Genomic DNA, 17,500 nt, shown 5'->3' on the forward strand with positions numbered 1-17,500 from the left:
CACACACACTCCTGCTCCTAAATCAGCCACCATCACAGCTTCTACCACGACTCCCTGCTCTGCTGTGTCTCTAGTCTGTGCAGCAGAGGAGAGGAAGAGGGAAAGGTTGGAGCTTAATTTTTCATGGCCTCCCTGCAGGCTCAGCCAGTGGTGGTGACGGAAGAAGAGGAACATGACTTCAAAGCCACAGGACACTGGGAAGTGAAACAAACAAAGACACACACACATGCACAAGCACACACACACACACACACACACACACACACACACACACACACACACACACACACACACACACACACTGGCTCTCTCTAGTGATGGCCTGCTGACATGAGGATTAGGAGAGAAGGTCAGACTCACAAGCAGACCCCCCGCCCCCAAAAAAACATGGATGGATTGGTCCCATAGGCCTATAGACCACAGACCATTGCTTTCACAGTCCTCACCATCTACTACACATTCTAACTGCAAATGCAATATTAATCACTAAACTGCCCTCAACCACAGTTGGAAAATAATAGGTGTTGTTTTGTTTAATTCCAGACACTAGTTTTGATTTAATTGATTTAATCCTGCCCTTTCAAGCCCTTTGACTTTTTCCCCAGTCATCCTTTTCCCCTATTAAACCCCTTGTTGTCAATGAAAGAGATTTCCATTTGACCCCTGACAGATAAGCCAACCCTGTCAATGTGAATGAAGCCATTACATAACCAGTCCTAGTGGACACTCTGCTGTATCTCTGCTCCATCACGTGCTGTGACACACAGGGAAGAAATTATGCCTATTCGCAACATTATCCACACAAAACTGACTGATATTATCAAGAATTAATGGTGTCTCTGGGGAAAGTAGTCACAGGATTGTTAGACAGTGAATGCCGCTGAGCGCTGACACCATGTACGCACACACATAGATTTCTGAAAACTGTGGTGATTCATACACCCGTTGTCATGGGAAAGCAGCTTCGCTCAATATGCTTACAGTGACATGAAAGAAACTATGACGACAGGATGACAAATCTCTTCTGACTTCAGCACATTATTACTGCCATAATGTGGGACATGCTGCTTCAGTCAGCTCTCACAGCCAATTTGTATTCTAAGAATTCATGAATCTTCTCAGATTTACACTATCTAAAGCAATGCACATTACATACGTTTGAAAACGTAATTATTTGTCATGCTGGACATCAACAATTGATACTGTATTTAACAGCCTGCTCTAGTCTAAATCAGTGTTTACAAATGGTGGGTGTGGAAGGAAGGATGAATGATTCGTTTTAGGTCACTGCTTAGAGGTCCAGTACTGTATGTACGATCTCATAGTTTTGGTCCGGAAAAAAACGTTTTCTAAAATGAAGTGTCATACCAGACACTTGGTTTGCATATAAACATGTTGTTACTGCCAGGGGTGTTTGAGGGGAGTGGACTCACCAATTTTCACCTTTCTGTCTTTGGTGGCTGCCTCTTTGAATTATGTGTGCATGCAGAAACACAACATGATGTTTGGTAACCACTGACAACATCTGACCAATGATATCAAACAGATGACCTGAGAGCTATTCTCATTGGTTCCACATTCAGGAAGAGCTGTGCAGGGACAATACAGAACTGAATGTATTCTCCACATCATAAGAGCCAACAACAAACCTCCATGGTTTAACTGGGAACAGAGGTATATAAATGGATTGCTTTGACCCTCTCTTTAAACTATTCAGGTCATTCCTGAGTACCTACCTTCAAGGATCAAATTGGTTTCATGGATTATGGCCATGTGATAGCTCCACCCTGTGCTCTCCTGGCAGATGTCCCCCATTTGAACCTTGCTATATGATATCAGGTTTCCCATATGAGTCTGGCTGCTCGGAAAATCAAAGGATTTTGGTATATGGATTATCTGCTTTTGAAAGAGAGGGAAGTGGTGCATTATTTTTTTCTATCTGATATTCATATTCATAAGAGGTCATGCTTGCAGTTAAGCATTGCACCTCTGTCAAACCAACATTACTTAAAAAAATAAATATATATCGATAGGTAGCCTACATACTGTGGTCTAGTATAGACCTCACAGAGTTAAAGAGCGATATCTGACATATATATATGTCAGATATCGCTCTTTAACTATATCTGACATATATATATGTCAGATATCGCTCTTTAACTCTGTGAGGCTGTTTGACACCATCCTCTATGTACCACAGTATGTAGGCTACCTATCTGAGGTGTGAGTGGCGAGTTACCTCTCTTAAACTCCTCCAGCATCACATCCAGTTTGGTATCACTAAAAACGCAGTGCATTGGGTGCTTATAGAACTGAGTGATGGTTTTGAGAGGCGTGCAGTCATCCGGGTCCACGAAGGCCAGGTCTTTCACAAACAGGATATCCACTATGTTGGACCTCTCGTTCTCATATACCGGGATCCGGGTGAAGCCGCTCTGCATGACGTCAGACATCGTGCAGAAGTCCAGAACAGCATCCGAGGATACCATGTAGCAGTCGGACAGCGGTGTAAGTACATCTTCTACGGTCTTCGTCCTGAGCTCCAAAGCTCCTTGGATGATGTTGAGCTCCTCTTTGACCAAGTCGTGGTAGGGGTCAGTAACCCTCAGCATCGCCACTAACTTCTCCCGGGTGTAAAAGTTACTGATTTCCTGGTGCAGCATGATGTCTAGTATTTTACTAATGGGGTAGCAGATGGGGAAAGACAACAGCATCAGCAACCGCGTGGCCCAGATAGTTTTAGAGGCGATAGCGAGGCTGTGTCTGGATGCTACTGAGTGAGGCAGAATCTCTCCTATGAAGAATATACCGAAAGTGCAAGTGGCTGTCGAGGTGGGAGTCATCCCTAAGATCAGGCACATCCAGACAACAAAACATGTATTGGTCAACACGTTGCCCAGCACCACAGTACACAGTATGTAGTTTCCGTGTTTACGCACGGATTCGATTTTCCGCGCGTATTTCTGCTCCTTCTCGGTGCCACTGTTCTGGAGCACCCGGAGCTCCACGGGGTCCAAAGCGAGCATGCTGATGTTCAGCCCACTGCAGAGCGCTGAGAGCCCCAGTAACAGCACAGACACACCTGCCTGGAGCCACACGTCAGCTTGTGGGGGTCTCTCCACCACCGCCAGCCAGAAGTCCCTGGTCCTAAAATGTTCCCATTTCACTCCGTCAAACGCGCACATTGAGTAGTATTTGATGGTCTCACCTCTGCGCAGGTCTTTGGCGAGAAGCTCTACTAGAACAGAGTTGTGGCTGAAAGTGGACCTAAAAGAGCCCAGCAGCTCGATGTCAGAACTCCGGGCATTCTCGTCCACACACGGGTTCCGTTTCGCGTGGACTTGACTCTCCCCCTCTCCACTCTCTCCTCCCGGCTCTTCTATGAATGCGATCCATGGTGCAGCCGGGGCAGCGTCATGCCTGCCGTCTTGCCTCCCACTCAGAGTCCGGTTGTGTCGCTGTGTAACCGGGGATGCTGCGTAGTATACCCGCAGCATGAAGCGAGTCCCCTCGGTCGCCCTCAGCAGCCCGTCCTGCACGGACAGCTCCCCACTTTTGGTGTCCTCTGGCCGGACACCGAGCAGTGCCCTAGTCGGTGTCGGGAGAGAGGAGAGGAGGAGGGGGGAGAGGAGTAGAGGCAGTAGGCGGTAGGGATGCTGGATGCGACGCGGTGAGCAGCAAGCAGCCGCAGCATCCGCAGCCATCATGCTGATTGAGCTACTGAGGAACATTGTGGAGCTGAGTCACGTGGTTGGTGTTTTACGCTGCCTCGGCCGGATTCGATGGAACAGCTGGAGTCATGGAGGAGAGAGAGGAGGATAACGAAGAGAGAGAGAAATGTCGAGGAGGGTTGAACAGCGGTGCAGCAGAGGCCTCTAAAAATCACACACTGCAATGACGTAATGTGATTTTGCATGCAACTACTGTCCAAAAATAGAACGGAGGAAATGCCTTATCATGACGACATTCCTAAATGACTGTCCGGCTACTAATCATGGGCTCATCAAACAGACAAACAAAATAGCCAGTGCTGACAGATAATAGAGCTCCTACTGTGTGTGTGTGTGTGTGTGTGTGTGTGTGTTTTATTTTTTAAAGGCAGACGAGGGACATTTATACTTGTCTTGTCGGACTATGCTGATAACAATATGGTTGATGGTTGGTCAATGAATTGGCTGTGAAATATTTTCATCGATCCATTGTTTCATCGATCCATCATTTACATTTATGCAAACGGTCTCTATACAGTAGGCATGTAAGACGCTATTAGGGCATTTGAAATTATTGAGTTGAAAATATATAATGCATACACATTTATGTTAATTAGACTATTTATGCCAGACATGCTAGCTGGCATTTCTTTTGGCAGAACCCACAACATTTGTAAGTTACTTAAAAATTGGAAGCTTAGAATTTAAAACAATGTTACACCCTAAAAGCACCAATAGGGGTACATTTTGACCCCAAGGGGGTCTAAAGATAGCATCATTTCTTTCTGAAATGTAAGGACTTCATCAAGCCACCAGTTACCAACATACCAGATTTTTGTTAATATGGAGGAATTGGCCAGTTTATGAGAGACGTGTTGCTCACGAGGGGCTGCACGTCTTCAAAATGTGGAATTTCAGATATTACTATAGCATCCCCTTTGCCCAATCAGTGTAATTCCAGAATTTCAGTTGTTTACTATAGCACCCCCCTTGGGCCAATCTATGTAATTTTCTAAATGCCGAATCTCTATTGGACGTTTCAAGTTTCGTCATAAGTGTCCCAATGGTGTCTGAGATGTCGCGTGTGACATACGAACATACGAAGGAACGGAGACAGATTCACAGTCCCCTCCCCGATTTCATCGTGGGGGACACTTATTATTATTAGTAGTAGTAGTATAAGTAGGCCTAGTAGTGGTAGTATTTATAGCCTATTGGCCTAGTTGTAGTGTGCACGTCGTTGTTACAGAATAGTCCACAAGATGGCAGTCTTGGCACCCATTTCAGCACATCTCCTTAATCATGTTTTTCCACAGAGGATCAAAAACTGATAGCATATACAACGCATTTCTGGTGAGGGGACGTTGATAATAATTGTTTTTAATAATAGTTTTCAATTAATCTCATCCTGCAGCATTGCAGGTCACCTCAAGAGGCATTGGGAGAGAGAGAAAATATTTAAGTAGGACACTATCATGATGTGGATTTTGAAACGTGTTTTCTTACATTAAATTTAATTCCAAAGTCAAAGTCAAGTTTATTGTCACATGCTGGTACACAGGTTACAGTGGGCTGCAAACGGTGCAGTGAAATTCTTACTTCACGAGCAGCTCTCAGCAATAGAATATACAAAACAACAATATCAACCTATCAATAATATAAAAAAAACATATCCTATTCAATCAAACACAATATCACAAGGAATATATATATAAATATAAGCATATATACCACAATATAAGCATACCACATTGGGACATTATTGAACCACATGGGCCTATTTATGAGTAGAGTGTAGGCCTATTGACTATGCCTGTAGGCCTATGGTAACTTTCTACTATCCCGTTAAATAAAACGGAGGTGAGAACACAGACTTGGCAACTCTTTCGCCTGTGGTGCTAACTGGTCGCCTGCTCTTCGTCACCAACACCTCTGCTTAACCATCAGTTTTTACTCAAAAACATGTTTCCCCTTCAAGTTTTCACACGTCGTCAATATTCGGAAGAGCGAGCCTGAACCTTGCCTTGTAAAACAGTGACCTTTTCGTCGCCCGCTTCAACTCCTCTCTACTTAGTATATCTCTCTCTCTCTCTCTCTCTCTCTCTCTCTCTCTCTCTCTCTCTTAAGATGCTCTAAAATAACTTTAATTTGCCTCAACAAAATTGTCATAACTGTTAGACCTATTAAATAAAGAAAGTCCTATAGGCGATTTTGCCTAAATGTTTGTCTGCACGAGGCAAATTGGTTTGCCGTGCACAAGTTAGAGCAGGCTCGAAATAAATAATTACATTTGTCAGTAGCCTATAGGCTCAGCTGTATGCTGTGCAAAAATGCAGATACTTTGTCTTGAATTGTAGTTGACTGAGAAACATTATTATCATAAACTTTTACACATTTATGTTTCGTTGCGTTAGGGTTAGGAGTTACGTCGTTCCTCTCACGGCTTAACGACAGAAATAGCATTTTCACTTTGCACAAATAAACAGCTCACTAAAGTTGCCATTTATATCACTATCAATTATTTTGAACATTTTGAAATGGCAAAATGTTTCAGCACGGCATATACCATTCTGCTATATGCCGAATAGGAACACTGAAGGTCCAACTCAAATCTGATTATGCTGCGTTTCAGGTTGGATAAGACTTAAAAAGCAATAAGCATATGAATGTAAATCTAGACGGATTTAGATCCGAGATATGTTGGATCTAAACCAGATGTATGTGAAAATGCCTGCCATATACACTTACACACATACATATAGAAAGCTTGCATACATGATCATGTTGCCCAGTGATGTAAAGAAGGTAAAGGAAAAACGTTCGTTTGTCTGCGTTGGAGGTAAAGTTGCAGTTTTATTTTATGTTCTATTATTATTAAGCATTATTAGACCTTGCTGTTGTTTAATAATTGTTTGGGGTATATTTTCGTTGCTTTGTCATTCACCGTTAATAGCCAAAAAGTTTAAGGCCTAATGTAATGCGGTAAAGTGTCATACATTTTACATTTAGTAGCCTACCGCGATGTAGTAACTCGCATAGGCCTACATTTTGTCATTAATTAGTGTGTTGTCTCGATGAAAAGATGACCTTAGGTACAGTTTTGAATTTAGCAATGAGCTCAAAATAACTTTTTTGTGGATTTCATTGGATGGATTTGGTTCGACATTATGAATTCCTCAAACAAAAACGTTGAGTCCATTGCATCATTCCTGTCTATATTTGAGCACAAAATGAAAATGGGATACCTAAAGTTGCAGTATTTACATAATTTTCTGAATAGAAACGAATTAGACAGGAAATATCCAATGATGAAAAACATGAAGTCAAGCAAAACTAATTGAAATGTCATACGAGACACACACACACACACACACACACACACACACACACACACACACACACACACACACACACACATACACACGTCAACAAGCCTGTCAACAAAGCTATTTCGCATCTTAAAGTTTGAGATATTTAGGCCTAATATTTGCCAAATATTTGTTGGCCTTATGGATCCATATTATAGGCCCACTTACCAATGTCAATTAGTCTGCAGAAAATTGAATTCCCAAATATGCGTTATATTTGTAGATCTTGCTGGGACGGCATCATCTTAAAAAATCGGACATTCATATCTCCCTGTTTGAAATGTTTTGTCTAGTCTATTGAATCCCCGTTGTCCGTCTCCAAAGGCTAGTTCAAAGGTTGGGATAATAGCCTACATTATTTAAAAAAAAGATTCTGTAACATTTTAATAGCAGATCATATGGTAAAAACATACCCTTCATATCCAAATGAAAATCACATGCTGGTATTTCCCGAATCGCAAACACTTTAGACAATGTGTCTTCGACATCTATAAACGAACATCAAAAGAGTAAAACGATGTCTGGTCGGAATCTTCCATATTATGCGCAGTAAAGGATACTAACATGAAGGGGACTGTCTGGTTCGTTGCCAAAGAGTATCTTTCTCTGTGATGCAGGTAGCGGGGCGGCGGGCTCATATCAAAGAGAAATCTCCTCTTCTGGTGACGTGATGGATCAACAGTTCGGTTCAACACGTTTTCACGAGGAACTTATTCACGTTTTGAATAGTCTGTTGCATTTTACAGCAACATGGATGAATACTGACTTTTGGTCCTTTAACTTTAGTTAAAACAATTAGGCCTAGTGATGTAAATGGGGCCTTTGCGAGACACTTCAAGTTATGATTCCGCCCTTTGCCTCTATGCGTTGTTGAGTTTCTTCCCCATTCATATGACGGCTGTGACCTCAGACGACCAGTATCAGAGCGGGGCTGGGGTGAGCCAGGCCGAGGTGAAGTTATTGTTGAGACAATGCTGTCGGTTTCTGCCTTTTCTCGCCGCAGTGAAACCACGCTGTGTGTAGGCTCGCTGATCAAAGAACATCTGGCGACGAAGGTTATATAAAGATTTTTTATAGATATGTAAAATCTGTAGGCTTTATAGTTCCACATTGATTTTGAATATATTTTTGGGGAGTAAACTAAGGCTGTGTTATTCAGTATTATTCACTTTCAAACACTGGTATTGTGATTACACCCATCCTCACAGCTCTCAAATGTGAATATGGCTACAGATTTGACAAATACCGTAGGCCTGCCTAAGCATTTTTAATCCACAGCGCACAATAGCTCTCGTTAAATTTCCCGTTTTGCGGGAGTTTATGGGTAGGCCTATGCTGCTTGCGAAAAATTGCCTACCCGACCTCAAATACCGTAAGACGGTAAGACTGTTCAGACAGTGAAAACAAAACATTAAAGTATTAGGATACTAACATGACCATGTGTTTAGTTGATGTGAATTCTGGAATTTATATTTCACATGCAAAATATCAAACTAGCTCAGCTGCATGCGAGGTGAAAACAAATCTAGTTTTATGAATAGGACTGCGTTTCCACATATAATTTGATTTGATTGAATTAGTTTTACATCGGGGTAGGAACGTCCTCATTGTTTTCTCTCTGTTTGGCACCATATAATCCTATTCAACAGGTATTTTCATTCTTTCAAATGTTATTTTAAGCCTAAGTAGGTGACACCCTAAGAAATGTGATTTTATGGTGTATTTTGGTTCTCTATTTTCCCCGGAACGAAATGCTTTAGTTTCAAATGAATGGGGTACATTAGGCGTGCCTAGTAATCGTAAAACAATATTTTTTTATCGCAGCATTATAGGAATCACTATCATATTTCTTCCTAGACCTGATTGTGATTTCACGAATTGCCCAAGAGACATTGTCTATTCGTTTGTAAAAAAATAAATATATATCTACTGAATAAATATAAGACACACAGCTTTATGTTCTTAATCTGGGTGAATGGTGTCAGATGGCCGTATCCTTTCATTTTATAGGCTACTTAACCATATTGACTAAATAAGATCGAGTGTGTTGCTTTTCCTAATGTATACTGATAAAATATGATCGCCTGTGTTGCTTTTCCCAATTTAGTTCGTCCGTTTGGAAAAGCACTAATGCTTCATTAATATTTCGGACCCGCCGAAATGATATCAATGGTGTTAGCATACGTAGCCTATATGATATATGTATAGCCTATATAAAGTATTTCGTATGACTTTTTTTTGCTTCTTTTCTGCGCCAGTCTCACAGGACTGATGGTACCAATAACAAAACTTTCCAATCTGATTTCTAGGTTACGTGCAAATAGGCCTAGTGTTCAGATTTAATTGCACAATTTATTTATTTCGTCATACTACAGTTCATTAATCTGTCAAATCGTCATTTACTTGCGTAATTGCCTGGATGACTAGGTTTATTGGTGACGCGAAACGTTCAAACCAAACCATATTTCAGTCTATATATGGGCCTATATCTCTTATCACTTTTTATTATGTCTAGCTTATTGTTTGTTTTCTGTTGACAAGGTCCCTTTCAACCACCTTAAAGCGTCTATAAAATTACTCTTAATTGTTGAGGTCTGCGATACGCACTTGCCCTGGAGCCTATACAGACAGACCTAAATAGTTCCCCTAATCGCACTGTGTCCGCTCCTGTACCTCCATACCTCTGAAAACCACCGCTGTGTATCCTGGAGGGGCGGTGCTGACTCCTCTCCTCCTCCCAGCTCCTGGCTCTCTCCAGCGGGTAGGCTGGCCCGGGGCGTGCGCTCCCCTCTCCAGCTCCCAAAAACACCGAGGGGCGGGGGGGAGAGGGGGAGACGACCAGACAGGAAGACAGAAACAGATCTCTATGCTCGAAGGAGAGAGGGACAATCGGATTGAAGTTAGCGGCACCTTTCTCACTTTTCCCTCAAGACGCAGCAGGGTCCCTTCACGCGCAGTGCTCCGCCCGGTGCCATGAAGATGCCTAAGCCATCGCCGTGCCCCTTCTCCGGGTCCTCTCTGTTGCTGGCATCCGTTGCTCTGATGGTGCAGTCCGTGATGTCCTCTTCCTCGACATACCGGAGACCTGTAACTGGCGGGAAGCGACCGGGGTTCATGGAGAGGACGTTAATTCTCCTGGACGTCAACACCCGTAGTCCGGTGAAGGTCCTAAACGACAACTTCCTTTCTTTACAGTTGGACCCTTCGATCATAAAAGACGGATGGCTAGACTTTCTAAGGTATACAGCCTCCCCTCTTATCACGTTATCATTGATCAGCATGATCATGTTTGAGTTACATGTTTTGCGATTTGCTAAAGGCTATTGTTGATTATAGCCTCCAGTGTGCACTAGGCCTATTCTGGATGCATATAACAATATTAGGAGGTCATGGATTAACACTATCATGTTGTTGATTGATGCCTTGTTTAGGCCTTTGTTTGAGTGCCCAAGATGAGTTTAAATGACTGGAAATATGAAGTATATGACAAAGATGGTCGAGGTCGAGTTCTTGATAACGTTATTTGATGTGTGATGATCTATTTACGAGATATGCCTATACCTTTTGACACCTGATTGCGTCATTATTGTGAAAATACATTAGTGAACGGACATTACGCATTGTGCAACCACCTAAAGGTCTGCATACTGGAATTGTTTATGAATAATACACATATTTAAATATCTCTCTATGAGGCGTTGCCTACCTACTTCTCTTTCTTTTTTTACATTAATGTCCCAGTAAAAAAGGGAGATAGATAGAGAGAGAAAGAGAGAGAGCGCGCGGTGATGTGATCAGAGCTCAAGTGCTCGATGGGCATAGAGGGGAATAGTTTACATTGGTATGACGCTCATCGTGAAGTCAATTGGAAAATACTTTCCGTAAACACGTCTCTTATTTCCCAGTGAAACGTCCTCTATTATTCTCTCAGAGAGGAAAGAAAGAGGCCATGAACATACATGAACTGAAATGTGTTATGTGTTACTGTTAAATGTGCATAACTGTTGATGTACCAGTAGGCTACTGCGAAATTTGAGAAATCTATTGCGCCCTGGAAGTGAACAATCCCACCCTCCAATCCGCTCTGGGTTGATAAAGGCCACTATCGCGCAAAGTTCCTAGTTGTGGCAAACGGGAAATTTGAGGTCATACTATAACTTTTCCGAGGTCAGCAAAACGATTATTCGCTCAACTGAAAGGGAATTTTAGGTTGTCCTCTAAACATTTGCAATAACACTTCCAATGTAGGCCTACATAGAATATTTCTATTTTTTGAAAAATGTGTTAATCTTAGATTGTTAAAATTATGTCTTACAATGTTTTATTGTGTCGTTTGCATCAACAGAAATCTTTCATACTATAGGGGAAAAGCGCTTGTGTTTTATTTTAATGTTGCCACGCGTCTACAACAGAGCTGGTAAATGCTTAGCATCTGTTATGGTAATATCATATGATTATACAATCATATTATGATATAATTGTATTATAATAATATATTATTAGACCTAATATTATTATACTTTTGTTGATTTGTCCTCAATGAGAATTGTTGTTCTTTGTTGCATTTCAATGTTTTCTTCTTGGCATTTTAAATGTAATGATGAAGTTGAGCGATTTAACTATTACACAAACGTATATAATCAGAACCATTTTGCCTAACTCTCAGTTTGTACTTATTTTACTCTTCTCAGTCGATGTTTTGAATTAAGTCATAAGCAACTGTTAATACAAAGTCAGGGGATTAGAATAATGCAGTGGCCCACAACAGACTAATTCAAAAACTTTTCTTTCAGATCGTTATATTTTTTTGTGCGCATCTTCATGAATTCCGCTAAAACAAAACCATGGAATTTGTAGGCCTACGGTACGCTTTTGGCTTAATAGCTTACAATAAGCTTAAATATTATGCATCATGTAATCTGTTGCTATCAATTTTTATGATGAGAGGCCCATTGTATGTTATAGGGTAGTCTAATACAATATTATCACTTGCAAATACATAACTGTCCAAACTCTAAACCAATATGACAATCATAAACTGGAACCTGTCAATTCATTAACCTCAGAAAAGCCATATTATAGTTCACCATTATACCATTGTCCATTATACTTTTGTCAACTGCCAAATATTTCACTTAGACTAGAGAATGCACAATTACAAATAATATTTGATTTACAGATAATGTTTAATTTCACAAGTAGGCCTACCTACAGAGAATGTTTCACAATTGCACCTAATCAACTTCATCATATACCTTTCTTAGAAACTGATGTGAATTGTTTTTGTTCTGGTGAAGACGTTGATCAAGATGTCTTATTATTTCAAGGAAATAGATATTGATACTGATATTGGCATTGGCATTGCTCTATACAGAGATACACAACTGCCTGAAACTAAGTGGAGCTCTGACAATCCCACCACTCAGTTTTAGTACTGAAATGATCTGTTCCCAAAACCCTCTGAACAACAAACTCTTAAAATAGAAATATAGAAAATAGAAATACCAGTCGGCGTAGTGCTGAGACTGTTAACTTGACCGTGTTGTTTTGTGTCACAGAGCGTCATGGTTGGGCCAGTGGCGAGCGATACTGAATCCTGAACTCTCTCTCCAGTCAGAACTGTACAGGCTGTTGTTGTTAACTGGCAAACAGAGGAGCTGAGAGGGTTGTAAAATGCATGCTGTAATGGGAAAGCTGTCATGTTCTTCCAGAACAATAGAATACATGCTTATAGGGTTCATTGGCCGATTGTCAGAGAGACTGGTAAGTTAAAGGGAAGTAAAAAAAAGTGTTGAAAGGCCTAATTTGAATGGTGGATGGTGAGAGGTTTGATCGTTATTTGTCTATGTTGTAGAACATTGTTTTTCTCTGGGCACAGTCACTATATCATAAAACATTGGCTAATAACCTCAAAATGACTTAAAACCACTTGGCTTAAAATCAGATTGCATCAATGTGTCTGTTGTGGTACTGTATGTGAATGTACTGTAGGCCCCTACAGAAGATATAATGCATCATGATGGGAATAACAAGTACAAATGTTACATGCTTTTAGCTGTTGTTCAGTGACAGTGGAGTATGTGTTGACTATGTCTCTTATTGGGCTGGTGACTACAATGACATACCCAGTGGTGGAATGATTTTCAAAACAATGAAGTCAAATTGTTATGGATTACTTGGACTGCTTTGTGAATGGAGTGGAACCATTTTATTTCCTGTCTGTGTTTCTTATATTAATGGCAAAACAGTAAGGAGATGAGAAGCAGTGTATGCCTCTCTTAAACATGAATAGCTATCATGTCAGAGGAATAACTAGCTTTATGTGTTTTATGCGGGTCATTTTGATATAAGGGCAGTGTTTTGCTAAGTATTACAACATATTATAAAGTTAAATGTGTCTCTCTTTTGTCTAAACTATAGAGAAGGAACAACTTTAGATTTTCCATTCTTTGGGCTTTGTAACTTTTCTGCATATCAAGAATTGACGCTTTATTTTACTGTTCAGTTTCAGCTGGTGTTTACCTGGTATTTATTATTAAATGTTGCAGTAACAATACGACCCACTTAGTTCAGAGAGCTCAAAACAATTGGATTATACCTCGGGGTACTTGATACAATTTAGCACTATTAAATATTACACTATTAAAAATTGTAGTTCATAAAAAATACGATGCAATTACATTTTACCCTCTAGTTTAATAGCAAATACCAGATAAATTGTGGACTGTAGAATAAAGCACAATCAATTGCTCTTCAGATTGATATGAATGTTCATATTGGAGTTCTCTCTCCCTCCATAGCTCTAAGCGCCTGGTAACCCTAGCTCGCGGTCTGTCCCCGGCCTATCTGCGGTTTGGAGGCAAGCGGACAGACTTCCTGCAGTTCCACAACTTAAAGAACTTGGCTAAGTTCCGAGGGCCCGGTCCGGACTACTATCTGAAGAACTATGAGGACGGTAAGAGGGGTGAACTGTTTATTTTTTTGTTTCTATATTTGAATCAATTTTTATTATCATTATACTCATTTTTAAACACTTGTTTACACTTTTAGTTTTTCATCTGTCTTTTATTTCCTGTATCTGTATTCTGTATTTTGATAATTAATGAGATGTTTAAATGCACTTTGATTGATGGGCTTTTTAAAGTAAATTTGAAGTTGTTGTTTATCAACACAAACTGAAATGCATGGGCATAAGACCAAGAGTACTACTTATTAAAAAACAAACATTTGATGATAAACCAAAAATACTGACATTTAAAGGGTACAATTAGGAAGTTATCAGTATTTTAGTGTATTCATCTCCTTTCTTAAACCTAACAAGTAATTAATTGGCAATCCTAAAATCGTTACAAATGTGAAACCTTTTTGTTTCAGCTAGTGGGTCAGTCATGGGGTTGTGAACCCTTGCTCAATGTTCTACCTTTCCCCTCTGTCTCCCCTCAGATATAGTGCGCAGTGACATAGCCCTGGACAAGCAGAAGGGCTGTAAGCTAGCCAACCACCCAGACATGATGCTGGAGCTGCAGAGAGAGAAGGCTGCCCAGATGCAGCTAGTCCTCCTCAAGGAGCAGCTCTCCAATATCTACAGCAACATTACAATAACAGGTAGGAGATCACACACACACACACACACACACACACACACACACACACACACACACACACACACACATACATACACAGACACACTCACACTCATGCATGCACAAGCACACGCATACATTACAGTACACTCACAGGCACACAAATGAACACCGCACGCACGCACGCACGCACGCACGCACGCACGCACGCACGCACGCACGCACGCACGCACGCACGCACTGACAAACGCACGCACGCACGCTTGCACGCACGCACGCACGCACGCACGCACACAGACATGTCTTGTGTGTGTAACTAGAGCTGTTCAAGTGTGTGCATGTAGTCTAAACCAAGCATATTGCCCCATATCACTGACATAGGCCTGACCTACATGGGTCACATACAAATACACACACACACACACACACACACACACACACACACACACACACACACACACACACACACACACACACACACACACACACACACACACACATTCAACTGTGCTAGGGACACATCAATGTAAACCATCACTGCTCAGAATGACTAATGTCATTTTTAGAGATGGGATAGATGGAGGGATGGAGGGATTGAACGGAGGCGAAAAGGCAGAGAGCCCTGGCATCTCTGCTGGTTAGGTCTAACTGGACCTGACTGCAGAGGGAGAGCTGGAGTCTGTGTTAGCCTGTTGGGGGCTGTGGGGTTTCTCTATGGCCGTCCAGGATGGAAACTGAATACCTTCAGGCTAGATACTGTTGCATTTGAAGTTGGTTACGTCATTTAATTATATTTTGTGTGTTTTGATGTGAATCTGATAGTTGTCATTCCATTTACATTTACATTTATGGCATTTAGCAGACATTCTCAAATAAGGGCAGTCAAGGAAGCCTATGCTTTGTTTAATAGTTCTGTTTCAGCTACTATTTGCCAGGTGTTTGCTGAAAATATATGTGGTAACAATGGGTAGTTCCTGGTAGTTTAAAAGGCAAGCACAATTGCTAATGAATTCAACACAACCTGGTACCAAACAGTGTGCACTTTGCTTCTTTCAGTGAATTCCAATGTAAACAAAATAGTAATTACATAATAAGTAATTATGCAATTACCACAGTATTTGTAAAATACCGTACCAGGTAAATAGTGATTGTGCTTAAAATGCAGATAAGGTTACTCTGTTTAAAATGTCGGGAAGCACATCAAGTAAAACAGAGAGGAGAGATGAAGATGAAGTTACAGTAAGTGGAGTTCCAATAGCAACAGCAGATGTTTGTGATTTATTAGGAAAAAAAATGACATTTTGTAAAAACCACCCATTTAGGAATGCCTATCCAGGACCCATACAGAGAAACACACATTGCAGCAGGGGAGATATTTATCCAGAGAAATTTGAAATATTGAGCCATTTTGAAGGCCTACCTTTAGAGCATCTCTCAAGCAAATCTGGTTCAGTTGTCCGTCATTGCGTCACTTCATCATAAATGGCCCAGAGAATGTGGTTTTGCATGAGAGCGTTTCTGATTGTTGCAACATTGTCTTGAACGGAATACATTCTGGGGGATCGCTTCTGCAGACCAAAGAATATGTTGTGTGTGCACGTGGGTTGTTTCTGCGGACCAAAGAATACGTTGTGTGTGCAGGTGTTAGCTAACTTTACCATTGACGACCACCTGTGGTGCTGTAAGATACATCAAAAACTGAAGGTACGTTGCGTGAGAGTTACCTGAATCACAAGATACGTTACTGAGAGTCAGGCGGTTAGGCGGTTAGGCATTATCTTCAAGTGGTTAGGGTAAGGGTACTTTGTATGGGGAAGGCATTAGCAACATTAACGTAAGCAACAAGAATTAGCAAGAATTAACCCCATCCAAAAATGTTATCCCAAGCGTGATTTGAACCAGCAACATTCAGGTTGAACCAGCAACATTCAGGTTGAACCAGCAACATTCAGGTTGAACCAGCAACATTCAGGTTCAAGTCAGGCAGTTCATATTTCTGGAATAAGATGAGACAACGTTGTGCAACACTTATACACCCTTTGCGTCATTCAATCAATAAAAACATTTCCTATGTAAAAACAAGAAGAGACATAACATGTGTATCAATTCCATCATCGCTGTTCCGCAGCTCACATCGAGAGGAGTCAGGAGAGCAGAGATGTATGCTGTTGTTGAGCAGGTGCCATGGCTGTGTTATCTCAGTAGGTCTCAGGGAGGCTCCGAGAGGCCAAGCACAAGGACTTTATTTACTCTAACCTGATTTACTGTGCAGAGCAGCTCCATCAAAAAACACAGAACCTGCTGCTCGACCTATTATGAGTTCTCACAGAAGTTCTGATGAACGCAGTCGGGTGTGCTTTTGACAATTGTACTGCTCTTTTAGTTTATGCAAATGCTCCACCTTAACATTGTGGAGTAAAGTATGTATATTGTTGATGGAAATTAAAACAAATACAGTGGATCCTAAAAGTTAAAAGAAAGCCAGTATTGGAGGGAATGACTGCTGTTTCTGTTGTAAAGACTTTAGATTTAGAGGAGACCTGATAATGCCCTAACCTGTCCCTAGCCTACAAGTGAGCTAAAGTAGTCCTTTCCCTCCTAAGCATGTGTGCTTAGACACGTGGCGTAGGACCATGCTGTGCGTGGATGCCTGAGGAATGCTGCCTTCCTAAGAGCTGATGAGTTGGGCATCCACTCTCTGTTGTCTGATCTCTGTTGTTTTTGTAAATAGTTTGGTAAACACAACTTTTTTCATCTGATTCAATTCAGTATACGATACACAGTATTCTACTTTGTTGTTCTCTAAAGGCTATCTGTTTTCACCAATTACTAGAAGAAG

The 17,500-nt window shown here is 41.1% G+C and overlaps 2 protein-coding genes across 2 annotated transcripts in view; one reads left to right on the top strand and one right to left on the bottom strand.

Annotated features, from left to right (window-relative positions):
- cnnm1 (cyclin and CBS domain divalent metal cation transport mediator 1) overlaps positions 1 to 3,731 on the bottom strand; it is a gene marked incomplete at both ends in the record, with an annotated part of 16,677 nt that extends 12,946 nt beyond the window's left edge. Inside the window, one exon of the mRNA XM_083694972.1 lies at positions 2,240 to 3,731. Coding sequence (XP_083551098.1) covers positions 2,240 to 3,731 — 1,492 coding nt within the window. The remainder of the gene's footprint in view (positions 1 to 2,239) is intronic.
- A 6,326-nt stretch (positions 3,732 to 10,057) lies between these two features.
- The window catches only part of hpse2 (heparanase 2), a gene marked incomplete at both ends in the record, with an annotated part of 53,049 nt that continues 45,606 nt past the window's right edge, over positions 10,058 to 17,500 (top strand). The window contains 3 exons of the mRNA XM_083694510.1: positions 10,058 to 10,317; positions 13,879 to 14,033; positions 14,522 to 14,683. Of these exons, the coding sequence (XP_083550636.1) occupies positions 10,058 to 10,317; positions 13,879 to 14,033; positions 14,522 to 14,683 (577 nt within the window). The remainder of the gene's footprint in view (positions 10,318 to 13,878; positions 14,034 to 14,521; positions 14,684 to 17,500) is intronic.

The sequence above is a fragment of the Argentina silus genome, assembly GCF_951799395.1.
Source record: "Argentina silus genome assembly, chromosome: X".
In the NCBI taxonomy this organism is placed as follows: Eukaryota; Metazoa; Chordata; class Actinopteri; order Argentiniformes; family Argentinidae; genus Argentina; species Argentina silus.